Below are 27,569 nucleotides of genomic sequence, written 5' to 3'. Positions count from 1 at the left end.
ATTTGCTACATACTTATCAAAAAACTTCCTAAGTGCTTTATTCTTTTTTTGTTAATTTATTTAACAAATGTTTTCAATTGGCATACTCCCTGATAATTGAAAAAAAAAAACGCTAAAGTTGTTCCAATTTTGAAGCCGGACAAAAATCCAGCTGAGGCTTCTAGTTATCGCCCAATCAGTTTGCTTTCTTCAATAAGCAAACTATTTGAAAAGATTATTTTAAATAGAATTATGGTTCATATATATGACAATTCTATTGTTCCTCCAGTTTCCCCGAACGTTTAGGGTCCCCAGGTCCGATTCCACCGCATGCAGCCAGCGTGTTCGTGGCTTTCCTCGAAGTCGCCGGCCTCTATCTGGTTCTCTGTTGAATATTGTTTTCGCTATTCTTTCTTCCGACATTCGGACTAAGTGACCAGCTTACTGAAGTATGCCGTATTTTATACCATTCACAATACTTTCTTCTTTGTATACTTGATACAGCTCATGATTCATGCGTCTGTGCCACACTCCATTTTCTAGTTTTCCTCCGAGTACTGCACGCAGCACTTTTCGCTCGAAAATCCCGAAAGCTCTCCGGTACGCCTCTTTTAACGTCCATGCTTCATGTCCATGAAGGGCCACTGGTAGAGTCAGAGTTTTATATAGAGCAAGTTTCGTTTCCGTCTGCATGTTGCAGGACCTAAGCTGGTTATGTAATCCATAAAAGGCTTTATTCGCAGCAGCAATACGTCTTTTCACTTCACGGGAAACGTCAATGTCACATGCCACAAACGTTCCAAGGTAAACAAGTTCTTGAACTACTTCAAACACATCCCCCTCAAGCACTACCGCAGCACCAACACCACTAGGTCTTCCTCTATCTCTACCTGCCACCATGTACTTTGTCTTGGTGAAGTTAATGGTTAAGCCTATCCTCGCTGTCGCCCTCTTCAGTGGGACAAAATCCTCCACTAACTGCTCTGCGATCGATTCTAATGAGGTCGATGTTGCCCGCAAAGCCTAGGAGCATATGTGACCGTGAGTTGATAGTGCCGTTCCTCTTCACGCCAGATCTCCTAATAGCACCCTCAAATGCAATGTTAAACAATAAATTCGAAAGTGCTTCAATCCGTCTAAGGTCACAAACGAGGTTGACACTTCGTCTGCAATTCGTATACTCGATTTCGAGCCATCCAGCGTTGCACGAATCAGTCTAATCAGTTTCGCCCTAAACAATGTTCGGACATAATCTGCCACAGCTAATTTCTTTTCACTGAATCGAACTCTGCTTTGAATTCAATGATCAGATGGTGATTCTGCAAGTTGTATTCCCGGAATTTATCAAGGATCATCCGCAGGCTAAACATCTGATCCGTCGTTGATCGGCCCTCACGAAAACCTACCTGGTATTCGCCGACCGAGGACTCCTCAAGCGATCTCAGTCTGTTAAAGCAATATATGCGACAGGATTTTGTACGCCGAGTTCAGAAGGATTTTCTCTCTGTAATTGGCACACTCTAGTATGTGCCCTTTCTTATGCACCTGTGTTCAGAATAATAGCAGCGGAAGCCGTTTTTCATACAAAATGATCAACTTTGATGTAACTTTGTACTTCGATGACCGATTGAGCTGAAATTTTGGCAGTAAACTACAAATATGTTGAAATTTGCACATACTGAGTATCATTTTTTTTTCTAATGACGCGTTCCAAAATTACGTATTAGGTCAAATTGTTAAAAAAAAAATATTGGCCAATTCAAATGTCAAATTCCACAATTTGTATTTTTTAAATTATAAACTTAGTGTCTCGCACCACCTGAATTCAAATTAATAACATTACAATTAATTGTTTTCCTGATATTTCCAAAACAAAAACTGCTATTATTTTGAACAATTTGACCTAGTGCGTAATTTTTGAACGTGTCATTCGAAAAAAAATGATAGTATGTTTAAATTTCAACATATTTGTAGTTCACTGCCAAAATTTCAGTTCAATCGGCCATCGGGATACAAAGTTACAGCTTGTCAAAGTTGACCATTTTGTATGAAAAACGGCTTCCGCTGCTATTATTCTGAACACAGGTGTAGATTGGGCATATGAGGTCATCCAACCAGCCGGCATATTTTCTGGATAATATTGTGGATTGACTGATGCAGTTGCTCGCTTCCGTGTTTGAGAAAACCGACCGGGATTTCGTCCGTCCCGGCAGCTTTACTCTTTTTCACCTCGTTTAGAGCCTTCTGTAGCTCGTCCAGTGTTGGTGGTTCCACAGCTTGATCGTCGCCAACTATGTCCATTCTGCTCCTTAATAGACGTTTATTTTCACCGTTCAACAAATCTTCGAAGTGCTCTTTCCACCTGGCTGCCACCATAATCTTGTCTGTCAGCAAATTTTCCTCTCGATCATTACACATGGCGGGCACTGTCGCAGTCTTATGCCGTGCGCCATTGACAGTTGCGCAAAACCTCCGCATATCGTTTCTATCCATGTTCGCTTGCGCTTCAGCTATCACACTCTCTTCGTGTTGCCTTTTTTCTGCGGTGGATTCGTTTCTCTTCTGCCCTTGCTACACTGTACCGCTCTCTGTTGCAACGGGTACGAGCCACATGCGATGTTGTAGTCACAGCTTCGTGGATATGTTTCCATGTCGCCAGATCCGGTGGCATCTCCTATCCGCTCGTCCAGCTTCTGGTGGTACTGTTCAGCAACTCATTCAACTGACAAGCGTTGGATATTGAAACGTATAGTTCTGTTGTTTCGTGAATTCGTAAAGCTAGAGAGTCGCGCCCGAATTTTTGCAACTACAAGGTAGTGATCCGAGTCGATGTTCGGACCTCTGAAGGACCTTACATCTATAACATCCGAGAAATGTCGTCCGTCGACCAGCACGTGGTCTATCTGTGAGCAAGTGTCTCCACTCGGATGTTGCCAGGTGTGTTTGCAGATATTCTTACGTGCGAAGTAGGTACTGCTTATTGCCATCCCTCTAGCAGCAGCAAAGGTTACAAGTCGCATACCATTACAGTTGGTAGCGGAATGAAGGCTTTCCGTACTAATGACAGGGCGAAAGAAACTTTCTCTTCCGTGCATGATTTGCATCCCCTCATAGAACTCATCCTTCACGTCATAAGGTTATCGTTCTTGAGGGCATAGATACTGATCAGGCTATAGTTGAAGAATTTGCCCTTCATTCTCAACACGCAAATGCGGTCGCTTATCGGTTTCCACCGGATAACACGCTTGATCTGCTTCCCGATCACCATGAAGCCAACTCCTCGTTCTGCTCTGTCACCGCCGCTATAGTAGATGTGGTACTTGAATGAAGTTTTCGCTATGGGATCCACCGCCCAGAATTCACGTTCTCCAGTTCTGGGCCACTTAAGGTTGATCGTATCACGGCCAGCACCACGAGGAGGTAGGGATAGGAGTTGCTGGGTAAGAGGCTAAGGACCGCGAAATGGGGTCTATTTTATTCCTTCAGGTACGCATTACCCAGCATTTGCCATAGCCAAGGCAGCATACTGGGGCCCATATTTCAGCCAAAGGGCGAAGCCTTCGTGTCATTTGTACCCACCAAAAAATTCTCAATTTTATAAGGGACGCAATCCTTTAAGCTGACGTAATCAACCGAGATGCATATCTAATCATAACATAATATTGTGTCATATTTGCTTCAGACACTTAAAACAATATATTTGCAGTATCATTCTGTCATCAAATACCGAATGCTATCCACTAAACGCTTCAGCGCAGTTGCAAGGAACAAGCAGTGGATGGGCTGATGCTTCCCCATATTCGTGAAATTGTAGAACATGTTAAGCTTCGATCTCCCTTCTGCCGAGCAGCTGGAATGGTAGAGTCGTATCAAACGGGACTCCCAGTCATAAGATCTGATGTTAGATTGACATGCTAGGCCTTACCATTTTTTGCTATATACACTAGTTTTTTTGGCCGTGTAAAATTTAGGATACACATTTTCAGAGTCTTGTAAAAATTAATTTGATCGCAATAATTCGTCTTTTGGTTCGCTTGCATATGTCGGCCTTCAATGACATAATGTTACATGACTTTCTCGTAGTGTGTAGTGGATTGCAAAAAAGTTTGGATATTTCCACTTACTTGCAACAATGGAAAATTTCCCCGAATGCTTCCAAAACTCAGCTTATAATTCTCCCAAGCCGAAAGCTTTTATTTTGAAAATTTCTAGCAGACATATTGTCACTATGAATGTTCAATTAATTGGTCTAGTAAGCTAAATATTTGGCACTTCTGCTAGATCAAAAATTAACTTTAAAAAATCACATTGAAGGCATTCAAGCCAAATGTAACGATTATATTAAGTGTCTATATCCACCACATATAAACAGAAAATCAAAATTTTGTTTTAAGAACAAATTTTTGATTTACAAACAAATGTTGCATGCTGTGCCAATATGGGCTAGTTGCTGCAATATCAGAAAGAAGGCACTTCAGAGGATTCAAAATAAAATTTTGAAAATGATTTTGAAGTTGCCTCCGTGGTATAGTACCAATGAACTTCATACCCTTAGTATAAATTAGGTTAAGTTTAGTTTAAGTGTAAAACATTGTAATTCTTACAATCCTACAATTATAATCCTAACTGCCAGAGGGAATTGAAATGTATTAATGATATCTAAAAATGTATCATAGCAAATAAAAAAGATAGTGTCTGCCGTAATCTGGAAAAGTGACGTAACAGCCATTTTACAACATGCATGTTTTCCATTTTTCTATTAAAGAGCTCGATGAGTAGTACTCGTTAACACCATTTTTGGAAAATGGCGTATACGTCACTTTTTCAGATTACGGCAGGTGTCTCGTCGCTTCTTTTTGCTAACACGCGTGCTCATAGAAATGTGAAACAAACCAAATTCCTTTTCCCTGACTAGGGCTTAATCACCGTGGACACTTATTTGTTGTTTTAATTGACTTTTTTCGGTGACAATTATAATTGTCACCGAAAAAAGCCAATTGAAACTGCAAACAAATTCTTTTTAATTGCTTTGTTTTTGATGGAATGAGGATAGGCGCTATGAGATGAAGTGCCGAGCCGTTCTCCTACATATAAGTGGTGAAGATATATTTTTTCCATCTGTAACGATGCAAAAATGCATGCAAATTACCTTGCTTGTTTCAGAGCTCTACCCTTTTTAAACTGCAAGGCAATATGTCAACTCAATCTAATCATTAGGAATCGAGATTTTGATCCTCAAATTTGACCACCTGTAGTGTATTCAGCATTTTTCTTTGTACAACTCCCATTACGTTTTAGTACTTTTAGTTTTTATCAATCTACTTTAAAATTGAAAACTCAACTACAAAGAATATTCGAAACTCTAATATTTTAACATTAGTTCTAATTCATTTCTGCTCAAAAGCATACAACAAATCATTTATTTTAATTGTTGGATTTGACCCACATCTTTCCTACACAAACAAAAAATCTAAAATTTCTTGATTCCCTAAACAACATCCATCCATCTTGGGATCACTTGTGACGACAAGATTTCACCATTGCATGCTGTCCCCTTGGAATGCATTTAAACGTGACGAACGTTATAAGCCCAAACGGAAAACACCAGAACACGTGAAGAGGAAAAAACTGCCTCGAATTGGGGATCCAGAATTACCGTTTATTAATAGCTGGCATCCAAAAATAAAAACCCCCAGCGTGCCACCACGGCTGCTGCCGGTGCGACACCCGGTCGTGAAGGGAAGCCTTAGGAGTATCCAATCGTGTGCATTTGTTTACGGTCATTGAAAGTGGCTCTTCCTTCCTTGTAGACTAGGCCAAACGGAACGCTCGAAACCGGTATGCCGAACAGACGATCGACGGACGGTCTCCCGGTTGGATACAAAAAACATTAACGTTTGAATAGAAGAAGCGCATTAGCAGGATGAATATCTGTTGCATAGACTGGTCGGAGTCGTATGTGAGGTGGTATAATTTGGACGGATTTTGTACTTTAAATACCGTTTTCCTCTCAGGGGAGTAGAACGAAGACGTTGTGACGGATGGCTGATGATAAGTACCCACAATGGGAAGCGAACATTGATGAGAACTTCCGGAGGATGAGGGTTGGCTTTGTTTGATGTTTTGTAGATCGAGTTTATTTCGTAAACGCGTCTTTATGTTTTGGGAGCCTCAATTGACATTCAAACGAGATAAATAGGGAAAGTCGTAGTATGATGAAAGTATACTGATGCCAAATTAAAAATGCATGTGTCTAATTTTGATCTTTCAAGCTCTTGTGGTGACACGTGTCCAATCACATAACACATTTTTAAGTGTATTATACTCACTATCAAATAAAAGTACTTTAAAAATTAAAATTTATTTTCTTTTATCTACCCTTTTCAGATTCCATCGGTAAGAATCTCTCACGTTGATTATTCCTGATACGCAATTTATATCACACCCTGTTTCTTGGTGGTCATCCGCCCAATATGAAGAAAGCGAAATTGGAGTGTTCCATTTATCAGTCAGCAGCAGCCAGGTGACGACCTCAGCACGTGCCAGAGAATCAAACCCAATAAAATGGCGATTTCATTCCGCCCGTCCTTCACGTTGTGTGGGTGGTGCACAGCCATAAAGTGTAGTCTGTGATAAGAAGCATCAGCAAATCTTTTCGCTTTCAGCAGATTCGTGACGGGGTTCCCCAGTAGCAGCTTGCTACCACCACCATGAGAAATGAGGATGATAGTGAAGAAATTATTTTTTCACTCCAAAATCCCACTCCCGCGGGACCGAGTAGATGCGACTTTACTGAGTTCTGAATCAAATAAAACCACAAACTTCCGGGAGTAGTCGGCACACTCGAATCCTGGTGGCGCTCGTTCAGGTCGGAAGGATGTGGAATACATTGTTGAATAATGCATATTCGTGTGTAAATGTGTCACACAAGGGAAAGTGATTTAGCCTGATAGCTTCTACGAGGGAACGGATTTATTCATGAAGGTTTCTCGACGATTTTATTGGTGCATAGTTTGGTTGGATGACTGCTGATATGTTCAGGGTTGTTACGACTACGCGGATTTCGCGATTTTCGCGGATTTCGCGGTTTTCGCGGAATTGGCGCGGATTTACATAACGATTTTAGGGTTTCGCGCGGATTTGGCGCGGATTTAGTTTTAGGTGAAAATTTCTAAGAAAAAATCTAAGGAAGTTTATTTGAAAATTAGTTTTATGCAGGCATTGCAATATCATCTGAGCACTATCTTTGCTTCTGCAAAGATATTATCCCTAATCAAAGAGCATTCTGGAAATATATTATCATTTGAGCAATTCAAGACAAAATTTTCAAAACGACTTATCTGCTTTTGTAAACAAAAATTCAAACGACGATTTGACGAATCTGATTGCTCTCCCACGCAAACCAACACCATCAATAGGTAGGTGAAGGACTCCTCTAACTGTTGATGGTGTTGGTTTGCGTGGGAGAGCTATCAGATTCGTCAAATCGTCGTTTGAATCTTTGTTTACGAAAGCAGATAAGTCGTTTTGAAAATTTTGTTTTCAATTGATGATGATCCTGATAGCCAGCGCGGTTCGGGGTTTGTTCACGTTGCGAGGCCGTTGCTACAACAAAAGTAGTGAAAAAATGTTTCTCCATGTCGAACATTGCACTTTGTTTACTGAGCAGATAGATAACTAAGATCGATATCCCTTCATAACATCAGTATCTTTGCTCAGAAGATCGAATGATGGGATAAATTGCAATGCCTGGTTTTATGGCTATCTAGTATTACAATAAAAAGTTTTACAAATATACAAAATAAACAATAAACACATTCAACAAATTAAAATGATTGACGATCTCTCTGTGCCCCGAGAGAAACGTCCAATTTGTTACCCATTGCGAGATGTGACGAGGTTTCCTTATAAGATTTTTGGTCCATCAGTCAAATCCCGCAAATGTGTTTTTATTGCGTTTTGCATTTTTGTCTTCAACAGCCAAGGCGTTGAATACATAGCTCTATTTGGTGTAGGATTCAGATCCTATTTGGGCACCTAGAAGAATTTTGTGCCATGTGGCACCAGCAATATAAAGTCTGTGTCTGGGAATTCCTCGATTTATAATATTAATTGCCTATCTTCTGGCCCAAACACAGAACATTAAGGAATGGAACATACACAAATCCACTCAAACGTTTGTCACTAACATGTAAGATAAAATGAACCGTAACACTAGATGGGCTTTATTTTCATTACCAAATGTTGTTAAGAACAAATTTACGTTACAAGTTTATTAACATTATTTTTTGGATATGTCCAAGTCCTTATTTAATGGCATGCATTACACTCTCAAGCATCATTTAAACAAATGTTATGAGGAGAGATACGCCACTTGTTGTCATTTTAATCCATTCTAAAACACGACGCACATAAACCATGTCTATTGAAGGACATGAACACCCATTTTCATCTTGTCAATTTCTTCGTAATTCCAAGATATTTGTCAGTTTCTGATTGGTTGTTTCTTTTACGATGAACCACTCAGCATATCATTTTCAATAGTCGCCAGGAATTCTTTCATAATATTGGAACATTTTATATTTCCTTTATAACATTCATCTAGTACGAATGAAGGTTTATACAACAATTGAAAACATCTGTGATTTAATGCAGATGCTTCATTTTATTAACTTCTTCCGCAGAAAGTCGACCAAAAATTCGATCAAAGATGATTCTTAAAAGTTATTTCTGGGCTCTGGCGGGCTTTTTATGATATTTTCGGTTAACTCCGGTGGTATTTTACAGAATTACCAAAAGAAAACGAAGAAACTTCCTAAAGAAATTTCTACAAGGACCCTATGATGATTCTTCGTATAAATTCCTTGCAAATAAATTTCCACAGTGTAAAGAGGATTTCTGCAGCATTAAAAACCCGAAAAATTATAAAGACATTTTTGGAGGAATTTCCTGGAGCGGTGACCGTAGGAATGACTATAGAAATCGAAAAGAATGCCGCCTTGAATTTACAAAAGAGTTATAGCCATGATCACAGATATTTCTTTAATAAGTGCTCAAAAATTGAACCGGGAGTTTTTCCGCAGGAAGTCACTAATCAATTTCTGCAAGAATTTCTAAAGCGATTTCCGTAGGAATTCATGAAGGCTCTGAAGATATTCCGCTGGTTATTTGTGGAGAATTTACTTGAACTTACGACAAAATTCCCAAATAAATTTCCCCCATAATTTCCCAGGGGAACTTTTGTAGGAATACCTGGAGACATTTCCACAGGTGTTCTCAGAAGAATTTCCGCAGACAAGTTTGGAGCAACTTCTGCACTTCAGCAGATCCGGGAGAATTTCCGGAGGATGATCCGCAGAAATCTTTGGGATGAATCAGCGCACGAAAATGAATTTCTACAGGAGTTCTCAGGTTTTAAATGAAATTCCAGTAAGAATGGTAAAAAAATCGGCGTGAATTTTTAGAAAAGCTTGTGACAAGAATTGAAGGAGAAATAACGGACTAATTTCTGTTGGACTTTACGCAAATTATTATGCCGTATTTCCAAAAGAAATTTCTTCTGAAACTTCTAAAAAATCCTCTGGAATTTTGAAGAAATTTACGTTTGATTCTGAATTAAAAATCAACGGAGCTTGAGCAACTATGTTAGATTTTGTATTATTTGTTTCTTGATATGAATTCAAATATTTGTTTCACAGAAGTTTTGTTTAAAACGGAGCTTCATTGTCTAATTCCTTAATATTCCTTAATAAGTTTGTCTTGTGATCAATAACTACAACAAAGCTGCCTAATTAATTACTTTAAAAGAAATTGCGGTTTTGGCAGATATTTTAATATTTGGCACGTTTATCTTCAATCATTTAAAATCAAATCTGGCCTTAACATTCATTTGTAATCAACGTACCTTGTGCAGAATTTTATGAAATTCTATCAACAAAAAAACTGATAATAACGGAACAAATCATGCCAAAGCCATCATCTAATCCAAAAAGCGGTGCTTATGCAAATAGTTTTGACTGTTTAGTTCTTGTTCCCTTAGATTCAGTACTTCTAGTGGCGAATAAGGCCATTTAGAAGGGTGCCGGTTTATTAGTCCTATTAGCATTTTGATACAAACATATGTTGCAGTTTTGAATCATATTTAAAATCAGTAATAATTGTAAAAAACTTTTAGAAAAGACGCTCAATAAATTGTTATACAAAAATTGACATTTAACGTGTATTTGCTTACACGGAAGAAAAAGTACCCAAAATTGAGTACTTTTAAACTTACTTTTGAGTTATTTTTTCTTCGCTTTCATCCACTCTTTCTTTTGTTGTCAAAAACAAAAGAGCAAAACAATCCAACGACGCCAGTTCAATACGGGAAGCCAATGTTGAGTTTTATTACCTGAGGTCGAAATTGAGTGAATTAAACTTAAATTTGGGTCAATAAATTTTCCGTTGGGTACTTTTTTAACATGGGAGTAAAGGCAAACTACTTCGACCCTACTTACTCAATTTTGGCTTCCCGTACGGATGTTCGAGGTTGGGTGAATTAAACTCACTATTGGGTAGTTTATTTCTTCCGTGTAGAATTTAGATCTGGATCGCACGGATTTGGTGCGGAATGGATTTCATGTCGCGCGGAAATGGCGCGGATTTGATTTTAGTCGGCGCGGATTTGGCGCGGAAAATATTTCAGGATCTTCGTAACAACCCTGTATGTTGTATCTGAATCCATTCGTCGGCACTCACCTATGATGCACATTGGGATAGGAATAACAATAACGTGAATCTTCAACACTTCACGCAAAAATATTTTCATCAATTCCACAATCATTTTCTGATTTTTGCGCCTAATATCGAAAAATCAACAGTTTAGTCAGTTCAGTCTTTTAATTATTAAACTCCAGAGTGCTAAGATTTATGAAACATCAAATAATAGATAAGAGTCGGTTACACTGTGTTTTAAGCAAGTTTTATCTTACATAACTCGGATTTGAGCCCCTGTGTGGGTTGGATATTTTTCTGTAGCCGGACAAGTGGAATGGATCTGTCGTGTCGCACGTGATATTGCGCAAGAGCTGAAAATGTGTTCCGTAATTGAATTTGGATAAACAACCTTTCTGGTTGCATCAAATGTTGACCCCACAAATGGAATATGAAATGGTACACGTGGCTTTATTCCGGACTGAACGTGTGTTCTGATGACAGAGATCAATTTCCATCAGCATGAGTGATGAAGATGATCCAACGAGACATCCGGAACGTGTATGTATGTACGTATGATAATGATAGCCGGCTCGATACTTTCGCTTTCGTGGAAGTCATTAGTGTTGGCGATTGTTGATCATAATACACGGATGCTTTACGTTTTGATAAACTTATGGTAAAGCTTTTCCGCATTGCGAAGCCATTTCGGTACATTAAAAAAACCGCAATTTTTGTTTTTTCCTTCTGCCATAGAGTCTTGAGCAGTTATTATTTGCCAGTTAGAAATATAGCAATCATCAACAAGTAGTGCGGGGAAAACTTTTCGAAACGCTTGTCTTTGTCTGACGAGTGGCTGCAGTGACTCCAATTTCCACGATAATTTACCTCAGGGGCAATTGTTTTCTCCCTTGAAGTAATTTGACATCGTGATATGCTGCCACAGGTTTTGTCGTCGGGTTTCTTTAGCATTGCGAAGAAATTACTCGGTAGACGGTGACATAATCAAATGAGTTACTGCCTCTCTGCTGATTCCATATGGCACGCTTAAGCGGTGATGGATCAAAATAGTCACCCGGGAAATGTCTGCCATCGGTTAAAACATGATCACGCAAATTTTCCCAACCAAGTTGCAAAAAAGGGAGATTTTACATCCCTCTTTGAGTTGGAACGAGGGAGTTCAGCAGACTGTAATTAATCTAATTTGGACAAATCGTCTGCGCCTATTAGCGAATCGGGGGACGCCAACTGCACTCCATCGACACGGAAATCTAAACGTTTTAATCTTCTTCGCCATTCTGGTAAATGACGACGGCAGCAGAGATTCATGTTTCCCGTCTGGTCTCAATACCTTCGGGGCCGAAGGGCAAGACCGTATCTAACACTTTGATTGTCGTCGTTGTCGACAACGGTGTTTGGACATCTTCGTGGCGTGCCAAGGGCTCATCAGGTAACCTTGGCACGTTTCCGTCAATTTCCATTTTGCCAGTCAGTTCGTTTTAGCCAGAATGTGAATGAGATAATACGAGTTTCCACTGAATCACTAAGAGCACGTTTTAACGTATGGGATGAGCATTAGAACAACTAATCAGGTTGTTCTGCCGTATGATTGAAGTAGTTCTTTAATCATTTTTGATATCATTTTTAACTTCTAAGTAATAAAACTAGTAGCGTACAATAATTATTCGATGAGGAATCTATGTTCTCTCAACAACAGAATTTCGCAAAACAGTTTACGTTCCAATGCTTCTTAAACTTATTGATTATTAGATTGTTCTCACAACCTTTCACCTTTTCTCGGCAATAAAAACGTACATAAATAGTAAGGGTTACTTTTGTTTCATAGAGCTTGTTTGTTACCACTGCTCGTCGTACTACAATATGTTAACATTAGCTACATATATGAATCTATGTATTTATCTCAGAATAGACATTATCATCCTTTGTTATTGATGCTGTAGAAACGGCGTAGTTGTGCTTTTCTCTGTCAAAGCTTGTAGGACAGACTAATAATAAAAGCTTCAACTCGGATGATGACGACTGGTTTGTGCTAATGATAAGAACCGCACAACCACTAAAGTGAAGGTCGTACCACAATAGGAATGGGAGTTAGGTTTCGGTTTGTTACCGAATTTGACTTGCTGATGCTGTTCTCGAAAAATAAACAGACATCATAACTGTGTGCTTGGTCACGTTTCGGTTATGGAGAGTTCCATACTAGAGATATTACATTCATAGTTCCTGTGGCTGGTTCAGGCGAATGGAATTTAAGGAAGCGAGAGGGGGTTTATTAAATTTCAATCAAATGAATTAACTCATTCTGTTTTCATACCTTTACATTGTAGCATGAGTCTGTCATTAGCAATTATTAAGATTTATACGTCACTCATCACAATTTGAAAAGGAAAACAAACTAATTTGATTGATGCTTCTTTCCATAGCTTTTGGTACTTGACGAATGTAGATTTATCCTCGCTAGTATTTGCTGCTGCTTTATTGAAGAACTGGGCCAACATATGTACGTTTATTACATCATTTTGTTGTTCCATAGTTGTCGGATAGTTACATCATATTTCTGCTTTGGAAAAAAAAGTCGATTGTTCCGTTTGAATATTTGACAGCCTCCACACTTCCCCATCATAGTTCTGCTACAAACTTTCATCGAAACTATAAATGGAAATACTCTTGTGACCGCGAACCGGTGACCAACGCTTGAAGCTACCGTTCAGTGCTGTTCCACTGCAAACACAAATAGGTGTGTCGGTCACGGTGGTTGTCGGCGAATTTAAAACAGACGCCGCTACCGACGACAAGAGTTTTCGATGTGAATTAGGTACTCCGGTTGTAAAGAAGTTGTAGGTTGGCTCACTCTTAATCCATATTTTGAAAGGTGACCGTCGTCATCATCATCATTAGGCGTGTACTATAATTGCATCTTACGGCGAGTCTTACGGCTTTATGTGGGCAGATATTATGGGACATTTTTGAGTGCTTCTGTTGCAGCTTCGTTCGTGCTTTTATTGCTCAAAGAAGGGCGGCAAAGTGTCTACAACATTCATTAAATACCACACCACTCTTTCACCGGAGACATCGCCACACGCAGCCATTCGCTGTCGAGAGGTTGTTGCGATGATGAAGACGCAACATGAAGCAGGGGTTCGCAAATGTCATATACAGCGTAAGTGAACCTTTTTTTTATTGCATTGCCGGCTTCATTTATTTGCACTAAGTTACCTTTCATTAAATCAACAAATCTAAAGTCGTGGCAATTTTTTGATAGTAATTTTTACAACTAGTTGCAAAAAGATGATTTTATCGTCACGAGTTATACGGATAATTTCTAAGAGTGCTAAAAAATCGAGTTGCGAACACTATTTCCTACAAAGACGATATAATCAATCACCCATATTCTCGTTGTTCGAATGTTCTTTCGAACGAAAGTTGAAACACATTCTCATTTACGCCTGCAAAATAAAGAGAGAATTATTCGTTTGAAAGTAGGGGAACTGTTCGTTTTCCATCTCATTGAATATATATATACATCTCATCGCAAAACAAAGAAATGCAGCACCAATCTCGTCGCTTATTTTTGCTGACACTCGTCGCTTATTTTTGCTGACACGCGTGCTCACTCGTGAAAAAAATCACAAAAATAAGAAACAAAACCAAATTCCTTTTCATTGCTTGTCAAAAATAATGTTTTGTCAAAAAATAATGTTTTTTGAATAACTCTGGAACGCAATGGCCGATCGATCCAATTTTCAATGGGAAACAACTAGACCACAATCCGCGTCGATTGGATAATGCTAAATACCAAAAAGTGTGTCTCACATACAGATATCGGGGGCAGCAGGGACTTTGTCCAAGGGCTTGACGACCCCTCCCCATGGCCACTGCGAGTTAGACCGGGACCATCGTCCCTTAACCCCTAATCCCAAGGCGTCAAGGGGATGCATGGCCAGGGGGGTGAAATAATAAGCTAGTCCTTTAATGGAGCCTGTGGGGTACCTGGGCACCCTCCACAGTAATTGTCCCTTACCGCGTCATGCTGGGCTCTGGCGTGGTGGACCTCTTTTCCCGAGCAACTCGTGGGACCAAAATGGAAAACCAAGTCAATTCTTCAATTAGTGGTAGTAGTGTAGGCGACAACCCCTTCGCAAGAGGTGAGTTGTTCAGGTCTCCGCCTAGGAGGCCAGAGGCAATAGTCGGCAGCTCAGTGCGCAGCGCCAGCGTGGGTCACTTAACCTTCATCTCGGCTAAAAAAAACGCCGGTAGTGGTCATTGACAGCCCATGGCTTGTGGAGGCGATGAACCGCAAACGCGATGGGCTTTCGGCCTTCGAGGTGACGACGGAACAGCTGGACGCCATCATCGACTTTGCGTCATCGAAGCATAATATCAATAAGGACCTTAAGAGGAGCTTGCAGAATTTCGAAAGTCGATGCTGGACGCCAAGCTGGAGAGGGCGGTCGGGACGGCCAAGTGTAAACCCGTGAAATCCGTGAAGTCGAAGTCTACCCAGACTGAGGCCCAAGGATTCGCGGACTCGGGCAAGGTCGAATCGACCGAAGGCGTGCCAGCGAAGACGGTGGTACCAAAGTCTACCCAGACTGAGGCTTAAGTATATGCGGGTACGTCGGGGGTGACTGCTCCAACTGAGCAGACACAAAAACGGGGGAGACAGACAGGGATGAGCTCCCTGGGGGCCGCTCCAAAACGCGGAGGGTTACTACCCCGAACAAGGGTAGTGGGGCTGGGAAGCTGAACCTCGGCCAGGTATCTCCAAAACCGGGGGAGGAAGGACCTGGAAAGGTCCGTCCACCCAGGAAAGACGGTGGTAAGGGGTTACGGCAGGCTGAGAGCTCTCAGCCGCACCAGACCAGGGAAATAGAGGGGGATGACGCCTCCTGGACCATGGTCAAGAACAAGAGGAAACCGAAGACGTCAAGGGCCGAAAAGAAGGCCCAGGCGAATGAGGGTAGCAAGAAGTCTAGAGTAGGCGCCAATCGCTCCAGGGGCCATGCCCTAGTCATCACGGCGGACGAGGCTAAGTACTCGGACGTCTTGAACGCGATGAGGAGTGACGTCAAGCTTGGTGAACTCGGCGCCGACGTACGTCGAATAAGACGTACCCGGATGGGCGAGATGATCCGCGCCGCCTACAAGAAGTTGGCGAAGGAAGTCCTAGGCGAGACGGTCAAGGTGAGGGCACTCACGACGGAGGTGAATCTAAGGGTTAAAGACCTGGACGAGATCACCGAAGTCGAAGAGCTCGTCACGGCACTGCGGCGACAGTGTGAAGTGGAGACGCCCACCGCAGCCGTTCGGCTACGGAAAGGTCCGGCAGGAACGCAGGTAGCATTGGTTCGGCTATCTGCAGCGGACGCCTCCAAGGTAGTCAAGTTAGGGAGCGTCAAGGTGGGATGGTCGGTATGCCCTGTGGGCATATACGAGCAACGCGAAGTTTGCTTCAAGTGCCTGGAACCAGGGCACAAGCAATGGGACTGCAAAGGCCCTGACAGAAGCAATCTCTGCCGACGCTGCGGATTGGAGAGACATAAGGCACAATGCTGCACGAACCCTCCAAATTGTTTGATTTGTTCCAGCAAAGCTGTGAATAGCAAGCACCCCATGGGGGGTTCGATGTGCCCGGCGTTTAAGCGTGCTGCAAAACCACAGTGCAGGTAACGCAGCTGGCTTGCTCGGCCTCGCCCGAGTGTTTGGTGTGCGCAGGTTTAGAGGAAACGGCGGAACACGTGTTGTTCGTGTGCTCACGTTTTCGCGCAATGCGTGACCACATGCTTAGCACATGTGGTCTGGACGCTACCCCGGACAACCTAGTTCGGGGGATGTGTAAAGATAAAGTTGGCTGGAACGCCGTTTTATCGGCTATCGCCCAAATCGTCTCGGAGCTACACAGAAGGTGGCGCGTGGACTCAAGGATGGTTAGTTCAGGCGCAAATAAGAGGTGGTCCAAGGGATCGGAGTCGGCTTCATGGGTCATACCGGTGGTCATGCTCTGTGGTCGAACTCGATCCTTTTATCGAACAAGTGGCCGCGCGAAGAACAACATGGTAGCGTCGCTTTCGCGGTGTGGGTCAACCGGGCGGGTTCCGAGCCGGGGTGACGAGGACCCCTTTCCGAGGCGGGTTCCGGAAAGGGGTCCTCGTCAAGGCTGGGGCAGGCGTAGGCACCGCGTCGGCAAGTCCCTCTGTGTGCTGGCGAATAGGCCCTATCGCAGAAAGGTCAATTTAGGGTGCACGCGGCATAATCATTCTTGATACCAGTCGTGCAGAGGGAAGCAGGCGCGAAGTCGACCCTTCCCACCTTCCGAGGACATAGGGCGTGGTAAGGCCACCTGAAAAGCCGGCAACGCGCTAGCACAATACCATGGTGTTCTTCTAAAAAAGCGAGTTACGATATTCGGTGCTGCAAGGACACGCAGCTAACCTCGAGGGTGCGTTGTGCACTGGCCCCACTTTGAAGCATTACTTTCTGGTTGTACCGAAGGGACTATGGGCTTGGCGGCAATGGAAACGGTTTAGCGAGTCGGGGATGTAGTCCTGCCTCCCTCGTTTGCTATTAAGGTAACTCGGGGAGGCACTAAACACCGTGTTATTTTTCCTATCTTTTGTCTCTTTTAAGCATTTTCACCTCGTAACTTTGGAGCGGTGTATTTCGGTTTTCAGTTGTTTGATGTAACTGTAAATGTATCAGCATGTAGATCGCGAGTAAGCACGCGTTGATGATACTTTTTCAAAATCATATTTGTTGTAGAGAAAAAATTATGCATTCAATGATGAAAATGATGACGATTTGTTCGTGCTTCCCGTGTCACCTTAAAGGTGATCCCTAACCCTGCACTTCCTGAACAACCCAGGATGTCTGTTGAGCAGATTCCCCCTCCATTGCTTAGGAAGAAAAAAAAAAACACATACAAACATCACCTCAATTCGTCGAACTGGGTCGATCCGAGGCTTCTATCAAAAGTTCGGTTTAGAAGTGATCCTATAGCCTTTACGTATACTTTGTATACGAGAAAGGCAAAACAATCAGTTTCCATGTTATCGAACTGCAGTCCATGAACCTGCCTATAAGATTTATTGAAACCATGTCCCATACTATTTCATTTATGATGCAGAGGACACGTCGTTTGAGCACTCTCTCAACCCAATTAAGCAAAATTAAGTAATGTAGTCATTATTCCAAGCAGGCATGTTTCTTTTCCAACAATTTCGCCTTACATCTAAACAATTTATAGTCACAATACAAATTGCAAAGCATTCAGTAGTCGCTAGGTTGCGAAGGCCGCCGGAGGTCCTTCGTAGCTTAGTTGGTTAAAGCACCAGTCTAGCCTACTGAGGTTCGTGGGTTCGAGTCCATCGAAGGGAAAGTGGTTACCTCCAATACATTTTTCAAATCAAAATCTTCCACATAATATACATAATGTGTGCGAATAAAGCTATCCACATCTTCCGCCGACTGCGACCAACTACCATTTGGGCGGATAATCGATATCGTCCGCAAAGCCTAAAAGCATATACGATAATGGTATCGCTTCGTTGCACACCAGCTCTGTTTGGGATTAACGCTATATTATTGAAAAATGAATTCGAGAGTGCAGGGTGCTTCAATTCCATCTATGTAACAAATAATGTCGACACAACCCTTACTCTTGATTTCGATCCGTTCAACGTAGCACGAATCAGCCGTATTAGTTTCGTTGGAAAACCATGTTCTAGCATAATGTTCCATAATTCATTTCGTTTCACTGAATCGTACGCTGCTTTGAAATCAATAAACAGATGATATGATGGGTCTGCAAGTTGTACTCCCGGAATTTATCAAGGATTTGTCTCAGGGTAAACATTTGATCCGTCGTTGATCGGCCCTCGCGAAAACCTGCCTGGTATATGCCGACGAAGGACTCTTCAAGCGGTCTCAATCTGTTGAACAGGATACGGGACATAGTTTTGTACGCCTAGTGAAGAAGGGTTATTCCTCGGTAACTGGCGCATTCCAGTCTATGCCCTTTCCTAAAGACAGCTAGACAACAACCAGCTAGCAGGCAATTTCTCGTCTTCCATATTTTCTACATAATTTGATGCAGAACTTCGTAAAGCTGCTCACTGCCATGCTTGAGAAGTTCAGCCGGGAGCTGATCCTTCCCCGCAGCTTTATTGTTTTTCAGCTCTTTAATAGCTTTTTTAACCTCATCTATTGTAGGCGACTCCACAGCTTGTCCATCGTCGCTGATATTTATTCTGTTCACCGATGCACCGCCACTTCCACTATTTAACAAAGTCTCCTGGCAGCCACTTCGGTTTTATCTGTCAACAAATTCCCTTCTTGATCGTTGCACATGACGGGAGATGGTGCCGTCTTTCTCCGCTCGCCATTGACAGTTTCGTAAAACCTCCGCAAATCATTTTGCTCCATTTTTTCCTACGCCTCACTAATCACTTGTTCTTTATACTCTTTTTTCGTCCTGCGGTGGGTTCGTTTTTCGGCTGCTCTTGCTTCCTTGTATCGTTTTCTAACCGGGTTCCCGACATCAACATCCGGCTTCTGGCGACGTTCTTCTCATCTGCCAATCTCTGACACTCCACATCTAACAAACCCGTTCTGGGTCACCTATGTGCAGCGCCTATCACTTCTCGTGCTGTTGTGCTCACCGCTCCATGGATCGACTCCCATAGATCGTTGATGTAGTCGCTAACGTTGATTACACTTATCCGTTTGTCGAGCTTCTGGCGGTATTCAGTCGACATTCGCTGAATATTGTAACGCATCCTTCGCTGTGATGCGTTCGCACTGATCGTTCGATACAGTTAACAAATGTGCTCGAATTTTACTGGTAACGAAGTAATGATCAGAGACAATGTTCGGGACTCTGAATGTTCGCACATCGATAACTTCCGAGAAATGACGCCCCGCTCATCTGAACATGGTCTATCTGGTGGAAAGCTTCACCGTTTGTTTTGTCCAGTGCTGTCGGATATACTTTTCTGGAAAGATGGCGATCCCTCTGGTATCAGCAAAATTTACTAGCATTTCTGATGGCATTCCTGATTAAAATTATCGACCCTGATTTCCGCGCAGTGAATGGGAATCAGTGGGTTAGGCACTCTAACTTGAGAAACACTGAAAATTTGTATATGAGCTTCAAGCTCTCAGTTGAATGACGTTTTATGAATTCACCCTCACGATGAAGTGAAACGGACTTGTTTGAAACAAGCCTTTTGTGTGACACGTACTCAATATAATAGTAAGTTTGTTTTTGTTCGACACGATGCTCGCCAGTTAAAATTGCAACCGCCGTGTACTGAAATATACATAGGAAGATATTTTTGTTCCGGCGCACCCTTCTAGCCTATCTTGTAGATCGATTTGTTTTTCACCATCATTTGAAACATACTTCAAAAATTTTGTCTTAACCAAGGTGACATTCGGTGGGTAATCTTGTTCCATAGTTCCTTTTAGTCTTATTCGGTATGGCCTTCACATTTATCTAGCTGTAATGTTAAATATCTAAAAGGAACGTCTATACCGACACAATCGTATAACATTTTGTAATTTTGGAAACTGTGACGGAAAGTAAACTTTTGTACATAAAAATGTGTTTATATTTTCAAATAAATCTTCCTAATCAACTACTTATCGTTGGCAAAAATATCACCTGATACATCATGATCCAGTTCAATGAAAGACACCTTCACCGACTCACTGGATCCATGTTCCCCGGCTTCCGTCTCGTCTACAGCTTTGATGGTCGTTATCACATCACTACCGGACACCTTCAGCTTCGATTTCACATGCAGAACATCTCTGGAATCTTTGTAACACGACCGTGCTTCTGCCAATGCACTGGACTCATCCGGACGCAAGTTTCTCATTTTTGGGTGATCCGTAAACCAGTCATAGGTTAATGTTTCTTCCACCGAGTACCGAATAATTGGGTTCGGTTCCAGCAGACTGCCAACCAGCACCTTCACTTGGGAAGACAACTTATTACGAACTCTGGACCGAAACTGCCACTTTCTATCCATTTGGGCCGCATACACCACTTTCGTACGCCCCTTGAACGGCATTGACTTGTTCAACATCACATACAACAGCACACCGTACGCCCACATATCGGAAGCCCTCGGGTCATACGGTTGTCCCTTCAGAATCTCTGGGGCAGCGTAATCGAATGACCCACAATAGGTGCTGCTCAATTCCGCCGCACCATCCTTCATAACATGCCGGGCGAATCCAAAATCACTCAGCTTGACGTTGAAATTCGTGCTAATTAGAATGTTCTCGCACTTCAGATCTCGATGTGCGACTCCAAGTTCGTGCAGGTACTGCAACGCCAGCGCCATCTGTCTACCCCAGATTCGAGTCTGATTCTCCCCGATGGGTCCATGCGCCAGGATGAATGTAAGGAGATCGCCAATTTCGGCGTATCGCATAAAAATGAATACCTTCGAGTGGCACTTCATAATGGCGTGAACCCGGATGATGTGGGGATGCTGAATCTTCAACAGGATTGCCAACTCGCGGGGGAGAAACTTTTTCTTGAATTTGGTGCTACATGCGGCGGTGTCGATTAGCTTGCACGCTAGTTTCTTAGTGGTAGTGACGTTCGCTGGGGCGTATTCTGTTAGATAGACCTAAGAAAGGATGAGTTGTTGTTGTTTTATCGATTATGAAACTTTTTTACTTTAGAGAAAGTTCCTTCGCCCAACCGAGCAATGAATCGGTAGCCCAGGGATTTTATGTGCTCTTGGGCTGATTTTCTACCGCCAACTGGTTCTATGTAATTTAGCATAATTTAGGTAACATTTTTAATCGGTCTGCATGCTATGACTTCTAATTTGGATTCGAAAAACAAACTAGGAGAATGTCAAATGTGACACGTCAAATAACACGAATCATTCGAAACGCAGTAGCATACTTGGATAAAAATGAGCATGTTGATCGCGTTCTGTCTCTAAAACTTTATTATTTACAATAAAGTAACAAAGTGCATTAGAACTGAAACCCTTTGATTAAATATTATATCTATGCTAAAACCCTCTGGCCAAATGAGCATTAGCAGTTTAAATGTCAGTAGACACTGTACAAATAGGGAACTGTTCCGTTTTCAATCTCCCTGTACATATATCCATCTCATCGCTAAACAAAGAAATACGGCACCAAATTCGTCGCTTCTTTTTGTCAACATACGCGCTCACTGCTGAAAAAAATCACAAAAATCATAAACAAACCATTCCTTTCCAAACATTCCTTTCCATTGCTTTGTTTTTTATGGGATGGAAATAGGAGCTATGAGATGAAGTGGCGAACCGTTCCCCTATTCATGTGCGATTATTTTGAATCGCAACTAGAGATATGCGCCGAATAGTCGCCTAATAAAAGCGTCAATAATAAGCTCTTTTAGGATGTATTTTTTAGCTTTTTTACATAATCAATTCCATTAAAATAATCGTAATTTTGAGCTTTCATTCGAGTATCATAATTATGTTAGTCAAAAACATTTCTCGTCAACTAGGAAGTATGTAGTGCGTCTAGTTTTTTTTTTGCTCAACTTCTAAACTAATTCCAATATTATCCTCGTGCTCGGTCTTCCATTTACGATTTTTCTTTCTCGAAATGTGCAAATAAAGAGAAACAACTTGACCGCTGATTGCCGGCGTGAGGTGGTTAGTCGATACTAACAGTGCACCAGTATGCTGCTTTGGCCTCATTGCTTCCCTCGACAAATACTTGGCAGATCTAGGCGGATTTGATGTGAACCGGTTTTTGTAGGATGTGATGCTAGAGCAGCATCAACGGTGCTGGCTGGGGCCCTCCTATTGAATGGAATGTTTGTTTTTTCTTCTTTCTTTCCTAACACTTGCAGCAGTCACATTATCCATCGAGACTGTTTTCTCGCTTTCAGCTTGCCTCAGGATTTAATTATCTTCTTGCGTTGAAATTAGTTTGGGTGGTAATTTTTCAATTGGCGAATACCCATTGAAATAAAAAAGGATATTCAAGTACATGTGACTACTGTTACTGCTTTCATCTTTTCAAAAATGCATTTCATGATATGATTTCCCTATTAGAATAACATCATTTATGAACAAACAACAATAAAACATATTCTTAACTACTTAGCTTAACTACCTTCATTAGGCTAAACAATTCCCTCGATTGAGTGTTGAGGGAAACATATGAGTTAATTGAATAAATCATGAAACGTCTCCTCACTGAACTATTTAGTATACCGCCAACGGGAGTGATAATGGGGTTGTGTCATTACTTCTACTGATAGTCTGATAGTCGGAGCTCAAAAGGTGTTTTTAATTTAGGTGGTCGGCAGATATACCCAATCACGTTTAAAAGGTACTCTAAGTTTTTGGAACAGTGACCCATAGTCACCTTCGATGACGGTAATCGAACGATGAAATATCAAATGTATTTTAATATTTTTCTTTTAAAGAGTAGAAGAAGAAAGAGTAAGAAACTTATGCTGCAATCAAAGATTAAGTTTACCCATATTCAAATACACGATTCAGTCGAGTCGAGTACGACGGCCTTACTATTGCGATCGAAATGCGTAAAGTTACAATCAAGTGGTGGAATTAAATGGGACAGTACCTAGGTACTAACTCGTACTGAAAACGTAAGTGCAAACATTGTATTTCTGTTCGTAAGCTTCAGCATTTTAAAAACACTACAAAAAGATTGCTAGAGATATTGGTCCACCGTTGAAAGCGGACTACAAATAGCTCCAACCAGCTCGTTAGCCAAGTCACGTCTTTGGCATTGGTTCCATTTAATTGAGGATTTTTTAGTCGCTACCCGTTGCATCTTAGGGAATAGAAGCAATGAAGAGGCATCTACATGGCTTACAACAACAACCGCACCATTGAGAGTGGTACCATAACATATCGAATATACTGCATGCTTCGTAAACAACATTCCGTTTAATTGGATGCGATTAAAAGCGGAAAACTATGGTTGGACTGTTCACCCAAACAGGTTATTATGTGTGTCAGTTGATCCACCTAAGCTTCCCGGTTGTAATTGAGCGTAGCGCTCCGGCTGACCGGCTCCGTCACACGATGGTGATAATTCAAATTCAATTAACCCGTAATAATATATTTTTAGATAATTTCTCGGATATAAATAGGATGTTCAGACAACCAGAGATATTTATAGCAAAGAATGGGTTCCCGTAGAATAATTATCCTAGCTGTATGAACAAATCCTTTTAGTTATTGTGAGCCCTCAAAGATGATATCTCCATTTCAATCCAATTGCAGCATCATTCCACTGCGAAGTGAAGTTATAAAATCCTCGTAAAGTTTTATATTAGGTATTATAATCATTCATATGTCACCAAATCACATTCAGTCTGCGTAGCCATACCTTGTTGCTTCATAGTGACTTGTGCTTTTGTCAAGTTAAGATAAGAGGACCGCTCAGTTCGGAAGCAAAATAGAGTGGTACAAAAGAAAGGAAAATCGATATTGCAACACCAATGATCGTCATCGCATCGGTGGATAATGCGCACTGAAATACACTTCCATAGTGTCACCCAACCAACGGCAACGTCACGTCAGGACGACGACGACGGTCGGTCATCGTTCGCAAATGCAAACAACCCTCCGGCGTTATGCTCCGTCAGAATCAACCTTCGTACTTTGTGTGCATGCAACCAACCACTTGTGAATGCCATCATCCACGTCATCGTCGGTCCAGGATCTAGGAAGCAGATTTTTACGTTCCTGAAGGCAAAGATAGATGGGAATCGCATAGCCAGTCAGTGACATCTGAAAGAAGAGTGCACAATGTCCCATAGCTGTCCAAAGCTTGAACATGTTTTTGCCACAGACGAGGGTAAGTGGAGAGTTTCTGTATGTTATAACGGATGCATCCATTGAGCCAGGAAACCCATATCTGTGCATGCATATGATATGGCAACATCATTGACTGGATTGTATAAAAGTAGGTCATCAAATATTAATCAGGATACGGAAGTATGGGCCTTTCGTAGCTCAGCGGTGAATTGTTTGGATACAAAACAAACCATACAAAAGGTGCCCGGGTTTGAATCCTGATCTGGCTGAGGGATTTTTAATGTGAGATTTTTTCTCGACTTCCCTGATACATACACGAGCTTGCACATGATTACTAATACTTGAATAAGGAGCCTCGATATACAGTTAGGGAAGTGTTCGATAAATACTAAGCTGCGAGGCAGCAATGTTCTTCATAATTGTGAAATGCGGTGTCAGTAAAGAAGTAGATAAGGAAATGAGGTTATTGTAAATATTTTTCTTGTGATTGCAGAAAAGGAACAAGCAGTATCGTTATGGGAATTCATATTCAAACGGATTAATCGTTGTAAATTTGTAAATTTTGGGCCAGATTTCACTGACAGCCACTACACTCGAGAGGAACTACCGTGGTAGGGAAACAATAGGGTGGATTTCATACAAAATTAACTCGGAAATAATTAACTAATGATTTGTTTATCGGCTTTATCGGTCAGTTATAAAAAAAATAAAGCGATAAAGCCGATAAACAAATCATTCATCACAATCACGGTCGTAAAATCTGTTTCAATCAGGGAATCAATATTCGAGCAACGCCTAACAACATACCCTTTGTCATCAACACAGTTTGTTACTGACAAACGCACCTTGCAACAAGCCTTTGTCAGAACCTGAACATAATATGACAAGAATCATTTGCCTTGCATGCTCTGGTTTTTCCGAGAATACGACGTTTTTTTTTGTAATCACAGTTAGATTCCCGAATATTTCCATGAAAGCAGAAACTACGATAGCATAAAACCGAAATTTGCTGTAGAGGAAATGTAAAAAAACGGAATGAAGAGCTAGCAACAAAATTGTTTTCTTTTGTGTTACGGACAAAAATTTTCGGATCTTTGTCATTATTATCTCCGACAAAAACAAACTGTCGTTGGTTCTCTTTTGTCGCTTGTTTCGTATGCGCATCAAAGAAAAATTGATTCCCTGGTTTCAATTATGAAAATAATTAACTAATTTGAAAAGAATATCAAACCACCCAATTGCAATCTACTGTATATTGTCGTAAATTGGTACTTGAGATTAGTATCTTTTCCTATACAGTAGCAGTTGTATGCCTGGTCACGTTCTAACAATCACGGAAGGAAGGGAAGGAATGTTAGGTCAACATCTACTAGTGAAGATGCAGGGAACCCATACTACCTTCATAGATGTCTCGGGAAGAAAACTTTGTGTTAGTGAGTAAGGTGAATAATAAGGAGTTCTATTTGACAATATAGAGCGTTTGTCATAAATAGTATATGCTAAACAATTATTAAAATATATTCAATGCTTTACTTACAAACTGTCCAAAGCAGAACAAAATAACCTGGATTTTGCAAATTGATTTTCTTTTCGACCACACAGAACAACTAAATCGGTGCGAACTATTTGCTTACTGATCAGAAGCACGACAAAACAGGTACTCAGATGGATATAAAGCAAATTATCCTAAAAACGAACCACAAGATACGCAGAAAAAAAAAGTGTTCAAAGTATTATTCAGATATTAAGGACGAACATTTTGGAATCCAATTTTATCCCACCTTGCTATTTCAAGGGCACCACTTTCAATAGTCAAGGGCACCACTTTCCAAAAAGTAGAAGGTTGTATCCGAGACACGACCGCCAATTGGACGTAGGATTACGTGAAGTGTAAAAGATTTTATTTTGAAATTCTGAATATGTTCCCTGGCGTTGATATTGCGATATTGCGGACTGTGCCCTTGTTAAGTTGGCAGTGCCCATGCATTTAAAGGTATTGTTTAATCCTTCCGATACCCGCAGCCGCATGACTTCACGGTTGAAGCATCTCGGATGTCCAAGATAAATATTGTCTATCCGGAACAAAGTTAGAAATTATTATAGAACGTTTATACCGAAGTTGGCTTTTTCTCCAGATACAGGCAACTTTCCCAACTTCGGAAGTAGTGCGCTTGATTCGCCTAAAGATGCGTTAAACAACGCATCAATTAGTTTGACATATAAAACTGCGGAAGAAAGTTCGGTTCGGAAGTCCTGACTTCCGAATTCTAAGTTGGTGCTACACCGACAATATCGGGGAAAGACAGGACAGGTTTCTGATTTTGTGCCGGTGCAAGTTCCAGAGACTTGTCTTCATTCCACATGAGTGCATGTTGTTGTCCAATCATCATTTCTATCTCGTCCATCTCGTCGACGACTTTAAGGAATACTGCCCTACGGTCCTCCGAAATATCCGTCTGCTCTGTTTGTGCGATCGCAGCCAAGTTATCTTCGTTGAAAACAATTCCATTCCGCCTGTAGAGCGGTGTAGTAACCAGATAGTCCAGCCATGCTTTAACGGTACCTTTCTTCACGTAGCCGGACAAGTAACTTGATTTGTGTAATATGAATGCACACGTTGATAGCATAGTCGTCATCCAGTTGGCGAGGAAGTACGCCTACCATCTGGGCCACGTCGACTAGAATGTTGATAATTTGGCCGATAATTGCCAAATTACCTGTTGCATGTAAATGAAAATAGATTAGGAAAATCATATATTTATTTGATGTAATACATTTTTAAGTAATACTATAACTTTTCCACAAACCTGCAATATGGCGCAAACGACGAAACTGCATGAAGTTGATCCTAGGAGACACCAGTCTTGTGGTGAGTGAGTCCAGCAGGGGAAAATTGGACTGATACTTGGGATATGTAAAGCCATTTGATTGCGACAATGTGGGAATTGATCCGCAGTTCAGGCTTGTTCGACACGTAGCACACGCCGAAAATCCTTCCACCGTTTCGAAATAATTTGTCGTGAGTAACACGGCAGCATTTGAGTTGGAGATTGGTTTCAAATC

General features: G+C 41.4%; 2 protein-coding genes across 7 annotated transcripts in view; one reads left to right on the top strand and one right to left on the bottom strand.

Moving 5' to 3' along the window:
- The window catches only part of LOC134218414 (neurabin-1), a 217,043-nt gene that overhangs the window by 45,566 nt on the left and 143,908 nt on the right, over nucleotides 1–27,569 (top strand). The window lies entirely within an intron of this gene.
- On the bottom strand, nucleotides 20,290–21,595 carry LOC134214202 (testis-specific serine/threonine-protein kinase 3-like). The gene is made up of 2 exons (XM_062693615.1): nucleotides 21,380–21,595; nucleotides 20,290–21,329 (listed from the first exon to the last, which is right to left on the bottom strand). The coding sequence occupies exons 1-2, from the start codon at nucleotides 21,485–21,487 to the stop codon at nucleotides 20,325–20,327; spliced, it is 1,113 nt and encodes a 370-aa protein (XP_062549599.1). The 5' UTR covers nucleotides 21,488–21,595; the 3' UTR covers nucleotides 20,290–20,324.

This window comes from Armigeres subalbatus, chromosome 2, assembly GCF_024139115.2.
Source record: "Armigeres subalbatus isolate Guangzhou_Male chromosome 2, GZ_Asu_2, whole genome shotgun sequence".
NCBI classification, from domain to species: domain Eukaryota; kingdom Metazoa; phylum Arthropoda; class Insecta; order Diptera; family Culicidae; genus Armigeres; species Armigeres subalbatus.
Note: the sequence above shows the minus strand (reverse complement) of the source record. Positions and strands in the feature narration are given on the sequence as shown.